At 38.2% G+C, this 22,115-nt stretch overlaps 1 protein-coding gene and 1 long non-coding RNA gene across 5 annotated transcripts in view; one reads left to right on the forward strand and one right to left on the reverse strand.

The window, feature by feature from the left end:
- Positions 1-207: 207 nt before the first annotated feature.
- The window catches only part of LOC117192018 (protein argonaute-2-like), a 28,767-nt gene continuing 6,859 nt past the window's right edge, over positions 208-22,115 (reverse strand). For 2 of the 4 annotated variants that reach the window (XM_033396736.1, XM_033396738.1), the window contains 5 exons: positions 6,384-6,458; positions 4,831-5,619; positions 4,532-4,754; positions 2,843-4,453; positions 208-2,767 (listed from right to left, as the gene is read on the reverse strand). In XM_033396736.1, coding sequence (XP_033252627.1) covers positions 2,629-2,767; positions 2,843-4,453; positions 4,532-4,754; positions 4,831-5,619; positions 6,384-6,458 — 2,837 coding nt within the window. In that variant the 3' untranslated portion in view covers positions 208-2,628. The remainder of the gene's footprint in view (positions 2,768-2,842; positions 4,454-4,531; positions 4,755-4,830; positions 5,620-6,383; positions 6,459-22,115) is intronic. The other 2 variants (XM_033396737.1, XM_033396739.1) reach the window with 1 other exon arrangement.
- Positions 12,428-12,812, forward strand: LOC117192021. Its single transcript, XR_004474154.1, has 2 exons — positions 12,428-12,481; positions 12,559-12,812. It is a non-coding gene; the product is annotated as an uncharacterized LOC117192021 (long non-coding RNA).

The following is a 22,115-nucleotide window of genomic DNA, read 5'->3' on the forward strand; positions in this document are numbered from 1 at the left end:
TTACGAGATGCATTCATTGTCATTGTCGGGCACACTTTCACTCTTCAGCTTCTGCTTCTGTTTTTGCTTAAACCTAGACAAGAAAATCGTAAATGTATGAACCTCGATCCCTTCCTTTTGCATTGTGTTCGTTAATGTTTTGCTTAAAAATAGGATTGGATTCCGCTTGGGAATGATGGGTAATAAACACTCTACTTTAAGTAAACATTTAGAAATAAATTTAAAATTTTAATCCCTTGTGTTGAAACGTGACTACAAAGAACAAATCGAAACGGCGGTCAAATTACAATTGAATTAAAAGAAATCAGATCAGTTCAGAAATGTGATTTCGCTCTGAAGATTACAGACTAATTTGTAAGAGTTTTATAAATGTATATATGCAAATTAATGTATATAATATATATATATATGTATCTTTTGAATTTTACAATTCTCACATCATTTATGCGACTGGCAAAACTAAGCCTAATTTGATGATTGTGTTGGGGTTTGCGTGGGTTGTACTCGTACATAGCATACATACATAAGTATAAGTATAAGTATAAATAAGGTGCTGGTGCAGGAGGGACGGCGAGAGATGGCTCTCCTCCTGCATAGCATTTTAATAACAAATCATTATAATGTTAACTTGAACTGTGTCGTCGATATATAATATGTATTATTCATCTTTCCATATTGCATTTTTCTCTTGTCGTTTGTTTGTTGTGTTTTGTTTCTTTGTTTTGTATTTAATTAATGGCAAATTAAAACTACTTTGTAAAATATTGAAATGTTGTTGCCACCCACACAGTGCAGTGGGAAGGAGTTGATTTCCTTGCTCTATATTACCCGTACACCACTTAGCTAAAGTTAATTTTTAATACGAAATTACATTGATGCTCTCGCCCCAGCGACGCGAGGAAATAACAAATAATGGTTTTGCTCTAAAAAAATTTAAAATATTAAATACAATTAAATATCGTTAAGTTAAGCTTACGGGTTAAGGTACATAAATAAATGGTGGATTGGACATTTGAGTGATATGCCTGTGGGACTCAGAGTTCATGTGTGTTTTACGGGCGTTGGCGGTATGGGAGTTTCTCGCTGAGCATAAAAAAAGATTAACTAAAGACTAACACAAAATATCAGCATATTATTTGCACTTTTGAACAAATTATATATATACACATATATATATAATTGATGTATTGTATGTATGTATATGCTTAAGTATTTCCGGTATCGCATTCGTATCTGGTTGGTTATTTCCCCGATTCTTTAAAAAAATTATAATTAGTATAGTGTATTTGACCATCAAGGTCATAAATCTATGTAAATATTAAGAGTAATTGTTTATACCATACGTTTTGTCCCTTGTAGAAATTGGATTTTTGGTTATGCCGCTCTCTGTCTCTCTCTCTATATATATATATCATATCCGTCCGATCCGTCTACTTTCCTTTGTTTTTTTGGTAGAGCCAAATCTTACAAACTATTAAATGTTTTCAGTGTAATCTGCACTTTAGTTATTGAAGTATTTTATTCATTTTCGTTTCGTATTTTCTATGTTGTGTTTCAGCGCTTTAATGCCTTTGTCGAGTCGAGTGCCCCCACTTATTGGTGTTTAGTTTTCCCTTAAATGTTCATCTTTATCTTTATTTTCATTTTGGTGGTGGTCTTCGTTCACATTACAGAGAATCAGTGTTTTAATTTGTTGTTGTGTGGTGTGGTGTGGTGTTTTATTGCGGTTTTTGTGTGTTGTATGTTGTGTGAGTCGTCGATCAGCAAACATATTCAATTGTTTTTTGTGTGCTTTGTTTTTCATTCGTTTTTGTATACTAAAAACCTTTGGTCGTATGCATTCATTCATTCTTATTCAAATGTTCATTCCATCCGTTCCATCCCCCCTTTTGTCTTTAATTCTTTATTTGTAAAAATATATTGTAAAATTTATTGTATTTTTAATTGGTTTCCCCCCCACATTTAAAAAAGTTGTGTCTCTCTCGTGGTGTTCTTGTAGTAAGTTTCATGATAGATAATTAAAGCTGCTGCTTGGCTTTTGGTGTTGCGTTCATAGTTTTGTTCCCTTTAAGTTTAGTTTTTGTTAAAATGGTTTTTCCATTTTTTTTTGTACCCTTTCGCCTTTTCGCTTTGTTTTGTTATGCTTCTGTTGAGAATTTTCACATTTTGTTGTGCATTAACATTCGATTTCCTTCCCGATTCCCTATTCCCTATGTCTATAATCAATTCTTCACGGTGTCGTGTCGCGATTTTCACGTTTTTGTAGTCCTCCTTGAGTCGATCTCTGTGTGTGTGTGTGTGTGTGTGTTTGAGTGTTTGCTGTGGGTTTTTGTTGTGTCGTTTTGCCCTAAAACTAATGCATGCAATATATTCCTTATATACTCCTTAAACTCTCTTTCACTTTCTCAACTTAAACGTAAAACTTTCTCTTTGCTTGGCTTTTCTGATTTGAGGAGGGATTTGGGAAGGTTATTGGGGAGGTGGGGAGGTACTCTCTCTTTCTCTCTCTCCATCTCTCTTTGCTTATTCGAATTGAATTTCGAAGTGAATTTTTAATTTTTGATTTTTTGTTGTGGTTATCTTGGGGTTTCTTTGTTGGGGTTTGTGGTTTGGTAATTTGTCTACTTTTTAGGCAAAGTACATGACCTTCTTCGTGTCCGCATGGACCGTGATGGCTCTGGCCATGGCTCCCGGTGTCCGATCCTCTGAGCATCCGCTCTGGTGTGAGCCCTCGCCGGAGTCGTGCTCCTTCTCCACCAGATGATACCTGATGGCATAGGTAGAGGGAAAAGAATAGAGAATTGTAGGAACAGCCACACGCTATAGGGGATTTTTATCTCACCTTGCACGAAAAGCCACCAAGTGGGCATAGTAGGCTGGAGCTGGTATACTGACGGAGCGTGTGCACCTCACATAGGTGTGGCACAGCTGATACGTGAGGCACTGAAGCTCGTCGGAGTCAAAGTGATTGTCATCCCAGAGCACGTGGTAGTGCGAGGGCCGGCTGGTGCCTTGAATGCCCTGATGACTGCACAGATAGAAATCAAATTCGGTTGGATGCGTGATGCCCACATCGACGGTGGTGCCGGCCGGTATATTGCCAGACTTGCCGCTCTGCTCCTTCTTCTCGGCGCAGAAGAGTCGCGTGTGATGGCGCTTCTGGACAACGATGAATGTGATGCCTGGCCTGTATTCGGGCTCTAGCTTGATGCACGCCTCCCTTATGGCGGTCAACTCGTGCTGCAGCACATGCGGGAACTGTCCCTCGGAGACGCCGTCCCGGTACAGGATGATTCGGTGGGGCTTGTAGCCACCTGTCGACTTGTAGAACATAATCAGTAGCTCGCGCACCATGCTGCTCAGCTCCTGGATGATCTCCTGGCGGTGTTGCTGTACTCGCACAGTGGCCGCATATCGCGACGGATGGGCGTCCATTGAACCAACAACAGCAGCAATCGATGGCTTCTTGTTATCGCCGGCTGGTGGGTGTGTGACGTCAGCTCCCAGGAAGATAACGGGCTCGTTAAAGACCTTGGGCCGGATTGAGGGCACCAGAATCGAATTGATGCCGCCCAGCTTGACGTTGATCTTCAGACACAGATTGGACAGCGTTTGGGGCGATGTCTTGTTCACGTTCTTCGCCTGCACACACTGGGTGGCCATGCCCAAGACGGTGTCGCCCACGCGCTTGACCTCCGCATAGACCGGGGTCTTGCCGGGCAGCACAACAACGACGAGCTGCAGCCCCGGGAAGGTGATTTTCAGGTATCGGAACATCGGCTCCACTTGATCCGGCCCCGTAGCATATTTGCAGAAGCAAGGCTGGCCTATTATCGGCATACCGGCGTCATTTGAGATCTTCTGCAGCTGCTGGGTGAAGTTCCTCAAGGCATCCTCGCGCACTGTTCGCTGCGGAGCAAAGCAGGCAATGGCCCAGATCCTGATCTCCACGCCCGTGAAAAACTGCTTGCCGCGCATGTCCCAGACACCTTGGTTGGGCGAGGCCAGGCTCACCTTATTCTGGGGCGGAAACAACTGCTGCCCGGTGATGCCAGTGGACACACGTCCCCCATACTGAAGCTTGGGCGGCGGTAGCACTCGTCCCCTCACCTCCATCATCGAATTGGAGATGGCCAGACCGAACTCCTGGACATACGAGTCATTGTTAAAGTCCGCACGCTTCACCAGATTGTTGATCTCACGCTCGCGATCCGGTGCCGAGCGTGCAGTGGCCTTGATCATCGTCGAGGTCTGCATATCGGTGAGCTTTTTGATGCATCGCTGGCCAGCCACAATGTTGCACACCTCGAGCGGCAGATAGGTGTGCTTGTGCTCCTGTCCCACCTGCAGGCACGGCAGATGGGGGTAGCGCAACTTCATTCGATACTTGTCCAGGAAATACTTGGCCACAGTGCACTCCACAGTTTGACCATTCTCCAACTGCAGTGGGAATCTGTCGAAAAGAAAGAGAGCAGCGTAAGATACTGTCCACAGTCCGCAGTCCGGAGTCCCTGATTTCGTTTGAACTCACGATTGCATTTGAGCCGGTCGGCGGGTTACATTGCAGACACGATACTTGCGCCGCATCTGGCCGCAGTGCGTGATCTCAATCTTGAGTCCTTTGATCTCCTTGGTGAACTTGACCCGCTGCGAGTCTGTGAGCGGCTTGCGCTGCTCCATGATGTCGCGTATGTCCAGCACCTCGCACATAAAGTCAATCACGGGGTGAGCCTTGTAGAAAGCAGTGGCCGAGACTGAAAAGGGGAAGAACCGCAGAGATTAGCAAGAAAAGAGACAGAGAGAGGGAGAGAGCGGGGGACCGCTACGTACCATCAATGTTCAGCATCATTTTCCATTGCGAGGGCCTCACGCTTTGATGGAAACCGAACCAGACCTCACGTCCACCACCCAGAGGATGATAGTAGCCATCCGGCGAGCTGAAAAAGCTGCGTCCGACTGGCGTATAGGTCATGCTCGGCAGATGACGCATGACCACGTCCAGGGCAAGGATGGCGTCGTAGGGTATTTGACGCGTGCGACCCTCCAGGGCCTCCTCCAGGTTGAATAACGAGACCTGGGCCTGCCACTTGATCGTCACGCGAAAGATGCGGTCCTTGCCCTCGCCGGGTAGTGTCACCTCCAGCTCGAGGCGCTCGTTGCCAATCGGCAGAGGATCGCGGGTGTACAGATTGTTCCGTCCGTCGAATACAGGTTTCAGAACGCCAAAGATCTTGCTGTAGGCCTGCACCATGGTCTCGATAATCTCGCGATTCACCTTGCGCGGACACTTGTCCGGCTGTATGTTGATATCGTAATGATGCACATAGCCGCGAGGCATCGTCACCTGAAAGTGATTGGCTCGAAGTACGATCGGCCTGCCCTCGCGTCCCAGATTGGGGCGACGCGGACATGTGAAGACGGGCATATCAGGATTGGTGGTCGGAGTAGCGGTGGCAATCGCAGCAGTCACAGTCCCGGTTGTGGTTCCCAGGGTGGACGCCACCTGGGAGGCTGCTGATGAGGCCGTCGCACCCACAGTGGCACCCCCAGCTGCCACATTCTGGGCAGTTGGGCTGGTTACAGCGGTGGGATTGACCGAAGAACCCGGCGCTGGTGGTGCTGCAAGGCCAATTTCGTGTTAGATTCATCTCTCACATTGATTTCGAATAGTATACAGGTACAGAAACGGAACAATATTCGAGAAAATGAAACAAAACTAGCCACTAACTAACGTCAGCGTGTAAAAGACAGTTTTCACATGCATAGGATAATGGAATCTCAGAAATATTGGTAAACTTTTTATTTTGTGCAACACTGAAGTGTGGCAAGTGTGACATCATCATAACCGTTGCTAACGGTGATTTTATTAATATCAGTTTCATATACAATCAACTAGTTAAAAGGAGACGTAACTAGTGTTACAAGTGCACTGCTTGCCAGACTGCTCGCGACTGCTTATATACCGTTTAAATCCAGGGAGATTCTCCATCGAACAGTGAAACCAGCATAAAATGTAAACAAAGCAACAAATGGCATGCGCCAGAAATAAAACTTAAGTGGTGGGGTTTTTTTTAAATCTCAGTGTAGGGTTGTGTTGTACTTTAAGTGCACTTTCCATATACATACGAAAAACAAAACATTTACACGAAACGGAAAAAAAAAACATCGGAAAATAACAACATTGTTAGTAACATTGCTATACAAAGTTAATTTTGCGTTGGGCTTTAAGGGCTAGGTTAGTAGTGTTGTAGAATCGTTTAAAGAACATCAACTAAAGAACACATAAACACAAACTGTTTGTAGCTTTCGAATTAATCAAATTGTATAACACTTTTAGTAATTAGTAAATTTTAGTTGGTAATTTTTGTTGAAGAGAAATTTACATGTGAGCGTTTCGAAGCTAGTCTGCGCCTGAGAGGGACTCTGAGCCCGCGTGGGCGAGGGGGTCCACTGTGACTCTATAAAAAGAATATTTAATCAAATAAACGAAAAAATAAATCAAATAAAAAATGTGATGGCCAATGATTGTTTTTTCGTTTGGTAAGTAAGATCCAATCAAAATACCAAATGTGAAATGATGAGATATCCGAAACAAGAGGAGAGAAAAGAAAATGAAATTAGAGTGCGATTAATAACATTTTAGTTACAATTTTTGTATCGTCATCAATAAATAGTATACAATATATAATGGCAAATGTGTCTGTTGGTGCGTCTTGCTGCCAAAAGTCTCCCCCGCTCCACCCCCACCAAATCAGTGATCACCATATGGGGGTGTATGTCGTCGGTATGGGGTTAGCCACCATTTTTTTATTAGTTAATGCACCTCTAAAGTCCCTCTACTTCGGGTGGGTTTATTTTTGATGTTCTACAGGAAGGAGTTGCATAGGCGGCAAGCTCTGTCACATCGGTTTTCGTTACGACGCAATTGGAGAGGTTTTCTCGAGGCGTACATCCTGTAGTAACGGTTAACAATAAATATATCAGCAACAGATTGTTGCAGTACACAAACAAAACCATTTCAAGTGAGCGTGCAATATGATCGCCGCTTATGCGCTAAGCTAAGTCAGCATTCCCACGCTGACCACTTGAAGCATATATATATATACACATATGTACATACGGCTCTTGCCCTCTCGATTATGCTGATAAGACAAATATGTATGAAGCCGCTCAGCTGTTGGCGTAACCGGCAGCGCAGCTATGCGGTCTGAGTTATAAGAATAAATTCAATAAAGATATTCTAAAAACTGAAGTCAAACGGCACAGACGTGCCAGCGTTCTAATTAAAGTAGTGACATATTACATGGCGACCGTGACAGGATGTCACGAACATGCAGATGTTCGGGAAACAAAAATATATTAAAAATAAAACAAAAATAATACAAAGAACACGACACGACGAAGGCAACCACAAATGTAACAACAACGAGGGTACGATCCTCGTTCGCTTATGTGAATATGTAAATGTGAACACGGCGCTCAATTGTGATAAACTGGATGACAAAGAACAGCAGCAGTCCGGCCAACAGGAGAAATACCAACAGTAGCTGCAGCAGCAGCAGTAACATCGAAAAATTAAAAACGAAATGGAGCGAAATACTCGCCGCATTGCGAGTACACCTGTGCAGCCAGCACCGGCCTCGTCTAGCGCAACAAGCTAGACCCGGAGCAGTGAACCGACAGCGCTTCCTAGAGCGCCCACCGCCAAACAAAAATTTTTCTAAATGCACTGCGATGCATAAAATTTAACTTTAAAATCTAAAATTGTAAAATTGAGCGGAATAACATCTGCCCAATTAGAGTGAGGCCTGTAAAGCCACACAAACACTAGGCAGGAAATAATGTAAAAACAAAAAAAAAAAATAAATAAATATACATAAATTAATTTCAAAAATTAACAAAGAATTTATACAGTAGTATAAAAGGAAAAAAAAAATCTGTTTTTGCATTAAATTATATACATATGTCACAAACAAACAAAATAAGTAAATTTGAAGAAATATTTGAAAATTTTGACAAAATGGGTTTAGTAGATGTAAAATCGGTAGATTCGACAGCGAATGTAATAAACAAAGTCGAAGTCAATAACACCGACCTAAAGTTAATAACAATACTTGTTGCTATTATTTTCATTATAATCATAGGATATCTATTATATAAATTGTATAAACTACATAATAGATGCATAAAGAAACGCTATCAAAGCCGGGCAGATGACCTGGACAAAATTTAAAACAAATTTATAATGATAACAAAAATTGGCTAAAAATAAAAGAAAAAGTCCAAAACGAATCATGAATAAAAATATATCATTATTTAATTGAAAATCTATAGATGTTTTTGCACATTTTAATAATTTATTTTAAAATGAAATGGAATGGCAAAATATTAATGCCGCATTAGTTAAAACAAAAGAAAATTTTGATAAATCATACAAGTGTCTAGCACAAAATAGGAATATTTCAAACGAAACTATAAGTAGACACGCGACAATATTAGTTGCATGTTTTAACCAAGCTCGTTCCCTGATACACGACAATAAAGAAAAGTTAAATACTCAGCATTGGTCGTATGTATCAAGATTTTTGAATAGATAAAAACAAATTTAAATAGCATTAAATCAAAATATTCACTAGACATAACTATACCTTCGATTTTGAATACTCCAGTATTAGTCGAGGAAGACACAAACACAGAAATCGCAAGCGGTTCAGATACACATATAAAAGAAGAATACATAGGCGACCTTACTATACCAGCGGTAATCACACAGGCCAATCTATTTGATTCTGAATCAGAGTCTATTACCGAAGTAAAAACTCTAAAAATGGCCATGTCACAACTAGAATTTCTTAAGCTAACCGCTTCACTAATACCTGAGTTTAGTGGAAAGCCTGAGAATCTACAAAGTTTCATTGATTCTCTTAGCTTAGTGGATTCACTTAAAGGAACACATGAAACTACAGCAGTAAACCTAATAAAAACTAAACTCAAAGGCCATATTCGAAACTTAATCAGCACTGAACAAACAATAGTGTCCATAATAGACCAACTAAAAAGCGGTATAAAATGCGAATCAGCCAAAGCACTATCAGCTAAATTGTTCAATCTGCAGCAAAAGCAAGTCAATATATTCAAGAAGTTGAACAGTTGACAAGGGCTTTGCAATCGGCACATATGATTAACGGTGTATCGCAAGAATATGCCGAAGAACTGAGCCTACAAGTTGCTGTAAAAGCAATCATAGTAAACAGCACAATTGACGAAGTTAGGTCTGTAATGAAATCACGAAATTTCAATATAATGATTGAGATTACAACTGGATTCGTCGATAGTTGCACAGACGCAGTAGGACACCCAAATACAAATATATGCTGCGCAACAAAGATAAAACACTAACCGAGCGTATAACCGCGGAAACTACCATGGAAATTACCAAAATAATGGTAATAGGTATAACAACAATAATAATTATGGCAACAATAGAGGTAGAGGCCAATATAGAGGAAACTATTATGGCCGCGGTAACTCATACAGAGGCCACAACAATAATAATGGCAATAACAATAATGTGAGAATCGCCCAGAATGCATCGGGAAACTCACAACAGCCCTTAGGTACACAGCAATAGACAGTAAAAAGGTTCATTCGATTAATCTTAGTGTAAATATATTCGTAACATTCACAAACGTAGCTACAGGCAAGAAATTAATATTTTTGATAGATACTGGTGCAGACATATCTCTGCTAAAAGACAATTCAGACACTTTTAATGACATAAACATGGACAACAAAATAAATATTCAGGGAATCAATCAAGGATTAATTCAATCTAAAGGAATGACATCCTTAGAAATACAAACAACTAAATATATAATTCCACACAACTTCCATATTGTCGAATCAACTTTTTCTATACCGTATGATGGAATTTTAGGAATAGATTTGATTAAAAAATATAATTGTCAACTAGATTTCACACCTTCAAAAGATCTGCTCATAATAAGACCAGACAATCTAAGCTATCCTATTTATGTCCTCATAAATTACAGCTCTGGTAACAATACAATAGTGTTACCAGCACGATCTGAAGTTGTCCGTAAAATTGAGTTAACTTCAAATGAAGATAGCATTTTAATTCCGAACCAGGAAATTCAACCTGGTATATATGCAGCAAACACAGTCGTAACAACTGCAAATGCATTCGTCCGTTTACTTAATACAACTAGTACCGACCAAATGAGTAATATAAATAAGTTGAATTATGAACCATTAGCAAATTATGATATATCCGAAATAAATAATGAAACTAGAACGAACGATGTTATATCAAAGTTATCTAAAAACTTTCCACAAACTATTTAATAAACAATTAAAAGAACTTTGTTGTAACTACGCAGACATATTCGGACTTGATACCGAATCAATAAACCAATAATTTTTATAAGCAGAAACTAAGATTAAAAGATAATGAACCTGTATATATAAAAAATTATAGAAATCCTCATAGTCAAAAAGACGAAATCCAAGCTCAAGTCGATAAACTAATCAAAGATAGAATAGTTGAACCGTCAGCCTCAGAATACAACAGTCCACTTTTACTAGTACCAAAGAAATCCATAGATAACAAAAAGAAAAAATGGCGATTAGTAGTTGACTATCGCCAAATTAATAAAATATTACTATCCGATAAATTTCCACTTCCTAGGATCGATGATATCTTGGATCAACTAGGAAGAGCAAAATATTTCTTTTGCCTTGACTTAATGTCAGGATTCCATCAGATTGAGCTAGACGAAAACTCTAAAGATATAACATCCTTTTCAACGAGCAATGGCTCTTATCGCTTCACGCGATTACCATTTAGTTTGAAAATAGCGCCCAATTCATTCCAAGGAATGATGACAATCGCATTCTCTAGACTTGAACCATCACAAGCATTCCTCTATATGGATGACTTAATAGTAATCGGTTGTTCCGAAAAACACATGCTTAACAATTTAATTAGTGTTTTTGACATGTGTAGGAAACACAACTTGAAGATACAACCTGAAAAATGTTCATTTTGTTAGATTGTTTAGTATTATAACTCTACAATTGTATTTACTATTAACGTTGTACGAAATATCGTAAGTATCGATATGAATTATCATCTGCGAACTAGAACTATGAGAGAACGAGTGATCGGAGATGAGGTTCAATGAGCACTTTTGGCGGTATGGATAAGACGAGGAGGTTGAAAAGAATTAAGTAAAATAAAATCATAAAAATCACGAAACATCCGTGGACCTTTTGCGCTAATAACTTCAGAAGTGGGATAGTAGCCCTTTAAAGTATCTGCCTACATATGTAAGTATTTGTCTACTGGCATCCCCGACAACGAGTATTTTCCACATTTTATAAATGGCCGAGGAAACCATGGCAAACATTGACAAAGAAAAAATTGTAGAGTGGTTGCTGGAGAAGGAGATCATTTTTCCAGCCAGCGCAACACTAAGGCAACTTCGTAAGCTTGCCATAAGTGGTGGAATGAACGAAGTTTCTGAAAGTCCGGTGAATAAATCGGATATTGAATCGGATGGAAAAGTGTCTGAAAATGAGCAGATCGACGATATGAAAGAAGAAGAATTACTTGACGCCGCAATAAGGGTGGCTGAGAAAAAGAAGAAACTGGCTGCCTTAATGGTAATGGACAACTACATATATGACCGATGACATCCGAATGGTCAAGCAACTTATTGCCCCTTTTTCTGCCAGTGAAAATGATGAAGCCTCTGAATGGGTCTTGAATTTTGAACGGATTTGCGGAGGCGTGAACGAAAGCAGCAATTTTAAGCTTCGTTGTGTGCGCATGTTGATGAAGGCGGGAACAGAGGCGGACTTGTTCATGCGTGTCGACAAATCAAAGACTTACGACGAGTTTAAGGGAAACTTCCTAAAAACTTTTGGCCGCAGCAATTCAACTGCCGACGTGGTACTTCTGTTGAAAGAAACCTTTTTCAACCCGGAGAAAAACTCCGTAATGGGATATATTCTTCGCATGGAAGAAATTGCTATGCGTGCCGACATCGAAGAGAAATTGACAGTGCAGTTCATCATTGATGGTTTTCGTGATCGATCTTCCAGTATCGCCTTATTGTATTCAGCGTCGACCATCGGAAAACTTAAGGAGCTAGCTCGACAATACGAGGCTTTGAGGAAGAGTACCCTGACGAATTTTAAGCGCACTGGGATGACCGCTTACGGAAATGACCGGAGCCAGGTGCGCTGCTATAATTGTTCAGCACATGGCCATTATGCTTCATCGTGTCCCGCACCCAAGCGGGAGAAGGGATCGTGTTTCCAGTGTGGATCCATGCAGCACCAGGTGAAGGATTGCCAACAGAAGCCTATGCCAACCCAGCGATCCGTGGGTACAGCCAGCATCCCGCCAATGGATGACAGAGAGGAGAACAATATTTTTGTTCCTATTGTTAATCAGGTAGGGGTATATTTTTACATTGATATAAAACGAAGGTATCAAATTAAATCTATTTCTGGCATGTTGGACACCGGTAGCGCTATTAATTTGATGCAGCGCTCGGCGATACCTTATGAAAATTTTGATGGTGTACTAAGACCGACAGAGTATTTTGGAGTTAACGGTTCGAGAATAAGCATTTTTGGAAAAATAATTGTCAATTTAGTTTTTCATAACATTGAAAAAGAACTTATATTTTTCGTTGTACCAAACAACTATATTTCGTGTAATGTCCTTCTGGGGCGCAGTTTCCTTGAAAATTATGGAATAAAATTAATTTTTGAAAATGAAATTGAAAATGTAAAGCGAGTTACGCAAAGCAATATGGTATCAATTGAAAATAGAGTATTAATGAACAGTGACTTAAATGAAAATAGAGTATTAGTGAACAGTGACTTAGATGAAAATAGAGTATTAGTGAACAGTGACTTAGATGAAAATAGAGTATTAGTGAACAGTGACTTAGATATAAATAGCGTATTAGTGAACAGTGACTTAGATAAAAATAGAGTATTAGTGAACATTGAGAGTGACCAAATTGAAAATGTAGTATTGACAAATAGAGATAGTGAGATGAGGTTTTCAGATATCAATAATAATGGATTATTAAAGGATGAAAATTATGAGAATAAGATTAGTGACCAATTGAATTGTAATAACATTGACCTTTTAATGTAAGATAACGAACAAAAGCTTATGGCAAGTGAATCATTAGAAAGAACCGACATATATCTATGTCTATGTCTATATCTATACGGTATATCTACCGTATATATATAGTATTGAAATAACAAAAGAAGAGGACAGCTATAATATCGACCCAAAGCGAACTGATAAAGAACGTAGTAAATTCATGGAATTGATAAAACTTAACTATTCAGACTTAACTAACATTCCAGCAATTCAACATAACTACGAAATGAATCTCAAACTTAAATCAGAAGAACCTGTACGCACTGTTCCGAGAAGACTTTCATATCAGGAGAAAAAAGAAGTAGATACCCAAATAGATGAACTATTGAAAAAAGGCTTCATAGGCTGCAATAGTATCAGTTAAGAAAAAATCAGGGGAAAAAAATAATGTGTGTAGATTACAAACAGCTTAATAAGATTTGCATTCGTGATGGATATCCATTGCCACTAATAGACGACTGCTTAGAGAGATTAGAAGGGAACACAATTTTTACACTTTTAGATTTGAAACACAGTTATCACCAAGTCAAAGTAGCAGAGAGTTCGGTGCAGTATACAGCATTTGTCATACCTAGCGGACAATATGAATACACAAGAATGCCTTTTGGACTTATGAATGCACCAGCAGTATTTATGAGATTTATTAATTTCATTTTACAACCATTAATTCGCGAGGGTAATGTAGTAGTTTATATGGACGATATCGCTATAGGTTCCAAGTCGTTGAACGAACATCTTATAACAGTAGGTAGAGTTTTAAGAATTCTCGCAGAATATCGACTAGAAATTAAGGTTAGTAAATGTCAATTTGGTTATGAAAGTATTGAGTTCTTGGAATATAGCCTTTCTGGTAGGGGAATAAGCCCAAACTGTGCACACACAGCAACCATTAAGCATCTGCCATTGCCAAAAGATCGCCATGAAATGCAAAAGGTTTTGGGATTATTCTCTTATTTTAGGCGTTTCATCCCTGCTTACTCAAAAATAGCAAACCATTACAAGAACTTACAAAACCTGGAACTAAGTTTGAGCTTCAAGACAAATGCATACAAATTTTTGAATATCTTCGAGAAAAACTGATTTCGTCACCAGTATTAGCTCTGTATAATCCAAATCGAGAAACAGAATTGCATTGTGATGCAAGTAGTGAAGGCTTTGGTGGAATTTTGTTGCAGAAACAAGATGACAATAAGTTTCACCCAACAGCATATTTTTCCCAGAGAGCGACAAAATTAGAGGCAAGATACGAAAGTTTCAAACTGGAAACGTTAGCTGTGATCTATTCATTGAGGAAATTTCGAATTTATTTAGAAGGGATTCCGTTTAGAATTATAACAGATTGTAACTCAGTAGTTTTATGTTTAGGAAAGGGACGTCTTCATTCAAATATCGCCAGATGGGCCATAGAGCTAGCAAATTATAATTACACTTTAAAACATCGTAGTGGAAAATATATGTCCCATGTGGACACCTTAAGTAGATATCCTTCAGCGCTTAATCAAGATTTTGAATATGAACCAATAGTGACAATTCATGAAAGTGATAACAAAGACCGAATAGTTTCCGTGATTGAGTGCGACGACATTAATCTTCAGCTTCAGATAACACAAAACAGGGACAATCATATAAGAAAATTAAAAGAACAATTGGAGCATGGACCTGTTAAGAAATTTTCATTGAGCGACGGAATTGTTTATAAAATAGGTGAGAACGACGTTGAGCTGTTTTATGTCCAAGCTGAAATGGAAACGAAAATAATCAGAAGAGTTCACGAAAACTTATGTCACTTAGGAACCGAGAAATGTATGAAAGAAATCTTAAGACATTATTGGTTCCCGAATATGAGATCTAAAATCGATTTGTTTATAGGAAATTGTTTAAATTGTATCATGTTTTCAGTCCCCACACATGCGAATAATCGAACACTTCACAATATTCCTAAGCGACCAATCCCATTCGACACCTTACACGTAGACCATTTTGGACCACTTCCCGCTGTTATATCAAAGAAGAAGCATGTATTAGTTATCATTGACGCCTTTACGAAATTTGTAAAATTGTTTTCTGTAAATACGACAAGCACTAAAGAAGTCAACACATGTTTTTCAAAGTATTTTCAATTTTATAGTCGTCCACGTAGAATTATCAGCGATAGAGGAACGTGTTTTACATCATTAGAATTTAGTAAATTTTTGCTAGAAAATAATATAGAACACGTGAAAGTGGCAACTGCTTCACCCCAAGCGAATGGTCAGGTAGAACGGGTTAACAGAACTATGAAAGCTATGCTCGCCAAAATAACTGAGCCAATAAATCACGAAGATTGGAGCAAACTTTTAATAAAGGCTGAATATGCAATTAATAACTCAGTCCATTCGACCACGAAAGAATTGCCTTCAGTGTTGTTATTCGGAGTCCAACAGAGGGGTTGTAATATTGACGCGTTAACAGAATACTTAGATGATAAAAAAGACCGAAGTCAAAGCAATTTAGAATCAGTACGTAAGAAATCTTTGGATAAAATCGAGCATTGTCAGCAGAAGAGTGAAGAGTATTTTGAAAGGAATCACAAAAATCATATTGAGTTCTTGGAAGGCGATTTCGTTGTAACGAGAAACATTGACACCACATTAGGTACAAATAAAAAAATTTGTTCCGAAGTACAGGGGTCCGTACATCATCAAAAAGGTATTGCCGAACGACAGATATGTGTTAAATGACATTGAAAACTGCCAAATAAGTCAAATCCCGTATGAGGGCATTATAGAGGCATGCCGATTAAGGAAATGGGCAGATTGGCGTAATCAGTGTGAAAGTGACTCCTACTTAAATAGTTAACAATTTATATATATACACATTAAATTAAAATTACTCTTAATTACATATTTACGATCGAGGGCGATCTAATTGTCAGGATGGACAAGCTGTTAGATTGTTTAGTATTATAACTCTACAATTGTATTTACTATTAACGTTGTACGAAATATCGTAAGTATCGATATGAATTATCATCCGATAGATCTAGTTCTGCGAACTAGAACTATGAGAGAACGAGTGATCGGAGCTGGGGTTCAATGAGCACTTTTGGCGGTATGGACAAGACGAGGAGGTTGAAAAGAATTAAGTAAAATAAAATCATAAAAAGCACGAAACATCCGTGGACCTTTTGCGCCAATAATTTTTCATGCATGAAGTCACATTTTTGGGCCACAAATGCACAGATAAGGGAATCTTACCAGATGACAAAAAGTTTGACGTCATATTAAATTATCCAGTTCCACATGACTCTGATAGCGCTAGACGTTTTATAGCATTTTGTAATTACTACAGACGATTCATCAAAAATTTCGCCGATTATTCTAGGCATATAAAAAGATTAAATAAAAAGAATGTTCCATTTGAATGGACTGATGAATGTCAAAATGCATTTGAACAACTTAAAGCTCAATTTATAAAGCCTACTCTGTTACAATATCCAGATTTTACGAAAGAATTTTGTATAATCACAGATGCTAGTAAGCAAGCCTGTGGTGCAGTGCTTACACAAGCCCACAAAGGAACTCAACTCCCAATAGCTTACGCATCGAGAGCATTTACCAAAGGAGAAAGTAACAAAAGTACGACGGAACAAGAGTTAACAGCTATGTATTGGGCAATCACCAAATTTAGACCCTATGTCTACGGAACTCATTTCATAGTAAAAACAGACCATAGACCACTAACATTTTTGTTTTCAATGACAAACCCCAGTTCTAAATTAACGCGTATAAGACTTGAATTAGAGGAGTATAATTTTACTGTAGAGTACCTAAGAGGCAAAGATAATTTTGTAGCCGATGCATTGTCACGGATAACAATATCTGAACTAAAAGACATACAAAATAAAGTCCTGAAAGTCACTACCAGGTATCAAAGTAGACAAAAATTCTGCGCAGAAAACAACAAAGTAGAGATTCCAAAGCAATCTACCGAAACAGCTTCTCAGCCCAACGTATACGAAGTCATTAATAATGATGAAGTACGTAAAGTAGTCCCCTTGCGTATAAAAGATATGCTATGTTTCTTCAAACATGGTAAGAAAATTATAGCAAGAATTGATATTGGAGACTTATATACTAATAATGGATATATTGACTTAGGACAACTATTTCCAAGGCTAGAAAAAGAAACCGGTATATTAAAAATCAGCCAATTGAAAATGGCACCGTGGGAAAATATCTTTGAAAAAGTTTCAATAGATAATTTCAAAATTATGGGCAATAAAATATTGAAAGCATTGAGAGTACCGCTACTCAACCCGGTGACCACATTAACAAATGTTAAAGAGAAAGAAGCCATATTGTCTACACTACATGATGATCCAGTACAAGGAGGTCACAAAGGCATTGAAAAATCCTTGGCCAAGGTCAAAAGACATTATTACTGGAAAGGTATGACTCGTGATATAACAGAGCATATCCGGAAATGTCAGAAATGTCAAAAAGCAAAAACAACAACAAATATAAAGACCCCTTTAACAATTACTGAAACCCCGATGAAGGCTTTTGACAGAGTGATAATGGATACAATTGGTCCACTACCAAAGTCAGAAAAAGGCAATGAATATGCAGTCACGCTCATATGTGACTTGACTAAATATCTAGTTGCTATACCTGTCGCAAATAAAAGCGCAGCAACTGTTGCAACGGCAATATTTGAATCATTTATTATCAAGTACGGTCCAATGAAGACGTTCATTTCGGACATGGGAACGGAATATAAAAATTCAATTATAAACGATTTGTGCAAATATTTAAAAATAAAAAAAATATAACATCAACTGCACACCATCATCAAACTGTTGGAACAATAGAAAGAAGCCACATAACATTTAACGAATACATACGATCCTATATATCAGTAAATAAAACTGATTGGGACGTATGGCTTCCATATTTTGTTTATTGTTTCAATACAACCCCCTCTATGGCACATAATTATTGTCCATGAGTTAGTATTTGGTAAGACTAATAATCTACCAAAGTATTTTGACAGCATAAGTAATATAGAACCTATATATAACATAGAAGACTACGCTAAAGAAAGTAGATATAGATTAGAAGTAGCATACAAAAGAGCAAGAAATATGCTCGAGTTAAATAAACAGAAAAATAAAGAATTATATGATTTAAAAACTAGGAACAAAACGCTATCAATAGGAGATAAAGTTTTACTAAAAAATGAAGTAGGCCATAAGCTAGATCTTAAATACACAGGGCCCTATATAGTTGAAAAATGAATGAAAACGAAGATAATGATAATATAGTTATTTCCGGAAATAAGAATAAAAAACAAACAGTTCATAAAGATAGGTTAAAAATTTTTAATTCATAACAGACACAAAATAAAATAAAATAAAAAAAAAGAGAAAAAAAATTAATTATACAAGATGTGCAAAAAGATATGTATACACAAAAAACGAGAGGGAACGTTGTGAGTTGCTGCGGACACCGCAACTCTACATTTATACCCGATACTTAGTCAGTATGGCTCTCCTCCGGCAGACGCCGCTAATATTAAACGACACGACAAAGAGTGCGTGCGACAGAGACAGAAAATCAGTCTGAGCGTGACGTCGGGCGCTGCGTAACAACTGCAAATTGATTTGTTCCTATTGGCTAAAAAAAATGATCCGATCTGACCCAGATTCAGGAGTCTGATAGATATGGTCATTATCTATGATTCTGCGTTTTTAGTTTTTTCGTATCTTCAATATTGTGGATGCTACAGATTTTCGTCCTTTGTGTGGGCGGAAGGGCGTGAGGCGAAATTTTGAGATATACGTTTTATAGTGAGATCTAACAGGAGTGCGGATACCAAATTTGGTTACTCTAGCGTTAATTGTCTCTGAGATTTGTGAATATTCCCAGATTTTCGTCCATTGCGGGGGCGGAAGCGGTGTGGCGAAATTTTGAAACAAACTCGTCTCGGTCCGATATATTAGGAGTATGGATACCAAATTTGGTTGCTCTACCTTTTATAGTCTCTGAGATCTAGGCGCTAATGTTTTACTCTAAGCAAAGCCGGCTATACTACGTGTGTGTTAGAGAGAGACAGGGCGAGAAAAAATGAAATTGTTTTCTTGATGCTAGCTATAATAATAATACGATCCAATTCAGATTCTGTAGTCTAAAAGATATAGTCATTCTCTACGATTCTGCGTTTTTGGTTTTCTCGTATCGTTAAAATTTTGGATGCCACAGATTTTCGTCCTTTGTGGGGGCGGAAGTGGGCGGGGCGAAGTTTTGAAATATTTTTGTAGCAGTGACATATCACAGAAGTCTGGATCCAAAACATCGTTGCTCTAGCTCTTATAGTCTTTGAGCACTAGGCGCTGAAGGGGACGGACAAACGGACAGACGGACGGACGGACAGACGGACAGACAGACAGGGCTCAATCGACTCGGCTATTGATGCTGATCAAGAATATATATACTTTATGGGGTCGGAAACGATTCCTTCTAAACGTTACACACATCCGCTTTTACCACAAATGTAATATACCCCAATACTCATTTTGAGTATCGGGTATAAAAAACCTCAAATCAAAAATTTTTCAGATATATAAAAAAAAAATTTAGTAAAATAACTCCATTTAATTACGTTATTTTTCAAAAGGAGGGAGATGTAGTATGTGCATATATTGAGTGTACACTGTACCCAACCGTTAACAATAAATATACATATCAGCAACACATTGTTGCAGTACACAAACAAAACCATTTCAAGTGAGCGTGCAATATGATCGCCGCTTATGCGCTAAGCTAAGTCAGCATTCCCACGCTGACCACTTGAAGCATATATATACATACACACTTGATCATAATAATAGGTACACGTTGAAGCTTTTCATTAATAATTAGTTTTATCGTACTTTAAGTGTTAAAAACAAAATTTTTTTGGTATGTTTTATTTGTCAATGTATTGCAGTTCCGTGACAAAAAAAAATGAAACAGGGAAATCGCCGAATAACAGAGCTTTAAGCGATATTGCGAGTTGACATCACATTTTGGCTGATCAAAATAATAGGTACAGTGTCAGTAAATTTTGAATATCAAGTGAATAATTTGGAAATTCTTGGCTTTTTGGCAATTAAACATCCATTTCATTTAACTACAGTCTAAATATAAACAAATAATTATTTTTTTTTTACAAGAATAGGCCGAAAGTCTTATTGTACATTATACATTATACATGTCTTATTATTAGCTGAAAAAAGAAGGCCAATCTCTTCGGGCCATTGCTAAATTAATGAAAAGGTTTCATAATTTTGCTGAAATGCTTTAAAAATAAAAACCTAGTCAGGAAACTCGCGGAAAGCCACAGAAAACAACCATAACACGTGACCACTACATACTTTTCTTTGAGGAATAAGGACCCATTTAAGTCGTCAAAGGCTATTGTATCAGAAATTGCACTAGAAGTTAGTGCTCCAACGATCCGTAGACGGCTACAACAAGCCAGCTTTCCAAGGAGAATAGAAAGAAAGGTCCCACTTACGCGTCAAAAAAATTTAGCCATGATGCAAACTTTTGCTAAAGATCATAAAGACTGCGCAGGATGCGCAGGAGAGAAAAAGTGGAGAAGCCTTTTATGGAGCGACGAAACTAAAATAAATTTATTAGGGAATGAATGTGAAAGCAATGTAGGAAGCCTTAAACGAAAGAATTTTGATCCATGTTTCACAAAAAAAATTTGTCAAACATGGAGGTGCCAGTTAAAGATATGGTGCTGCTCATCCTGGTACGGCGTAGGTCCATTTTTCCTGACAACGAACAGAATGGACGCTGAGCAATACAAACCCAGATTGCAGACAGTTATGCTATCTTATGCTGAAGAAAACATAAGTTTCCATTGGGTATTTAAGTAATATAACGACCCAAGGCACACATCCAAGCTTTTGACCACATTTTTTGAGGACCAAACAATAGACGTCTTAAAGTTGCTTCTTAAATTTTCCGACTTAAATCCAATCGAAAACTTGTGGGCAGATTTACGAAACAAAATTAGCTAAGTTTTCATTTTCAAATAATCAAAAATTATGCGAGGGCATCCAAAAATTGTGGTATGAGACACCTGCCAGACGCTTATTAAAAGTACGCCAAAAATAATAAATTATAAAGGTGACAAAAAATAAAGTTGGATACATCGGATATTAACTATCAAATCCCATTAAGGCAACAAAAAAATAATAATAACCAGTTAACAAACTTTTTTCATAACTTTTTTCATTATTTTGAGCAGCATGATATTGACTGTGAAGTACAAATGCATCTATTTTCTTTTATAACATTATCTTATAATATAATCAAGTTTATTTGATTGAAAACAGATACTTAAGGAATAATTGAGAACTAATTTTAAGTTTAATATATTGCATAAAACCGTTTTCTGTTATGTTAAAGTTTACGTAGATGTGTGTACCTATTATTATGATCAAGACAAAAGACCGGCCAAAGACTGTACAATACCAAGATGTTGCATGAGGAACAAATGCTTTTTCAATTTTCGTTTGACGCTTCATGGTACGGGCGCGCGGGGCTAGTACTTCAATTCTCTTTTACGCTACCTTCGCCTCCGAAATGCTACTCGGCTTCGTCAATGCCTCGGTCAGCGTCGAGTCGGTGTGAAAGCATGTCAGTGTCTGCAGGCCGAAACCGAAGGGCAGCGTGGTCGCTGATGTCTTTGGAGCGGCACAGTGGGGACTCAGCCGAAATAGTCAAAAAATTGTATGAGTGCTTTAGATAAATTTAATGTACGCATCCAATAGAGAATTTTCCAATCGAATTTTCAAGATAGTTTTGTTTAGGAGATATAAGCACTCAAAGTTTAACATTTTTTCAGTGTGCAAATATTTATTGGA

Source organism: Drosophila miranda (genome assembly GCF_003369915.1).
Source record: "Drosophila miranda strain MSH22 chromosome Y unlocalized genomic scaffold, D.miranda_PacBio2.1 Contig_Y1_pilon, whole genome shotgun sequence".
NCBI lineage: Eukaryota > Metazoa > Arthropoda > Insecta > Diptera > Drosophilidae > Drosophila > Drosophila miranda.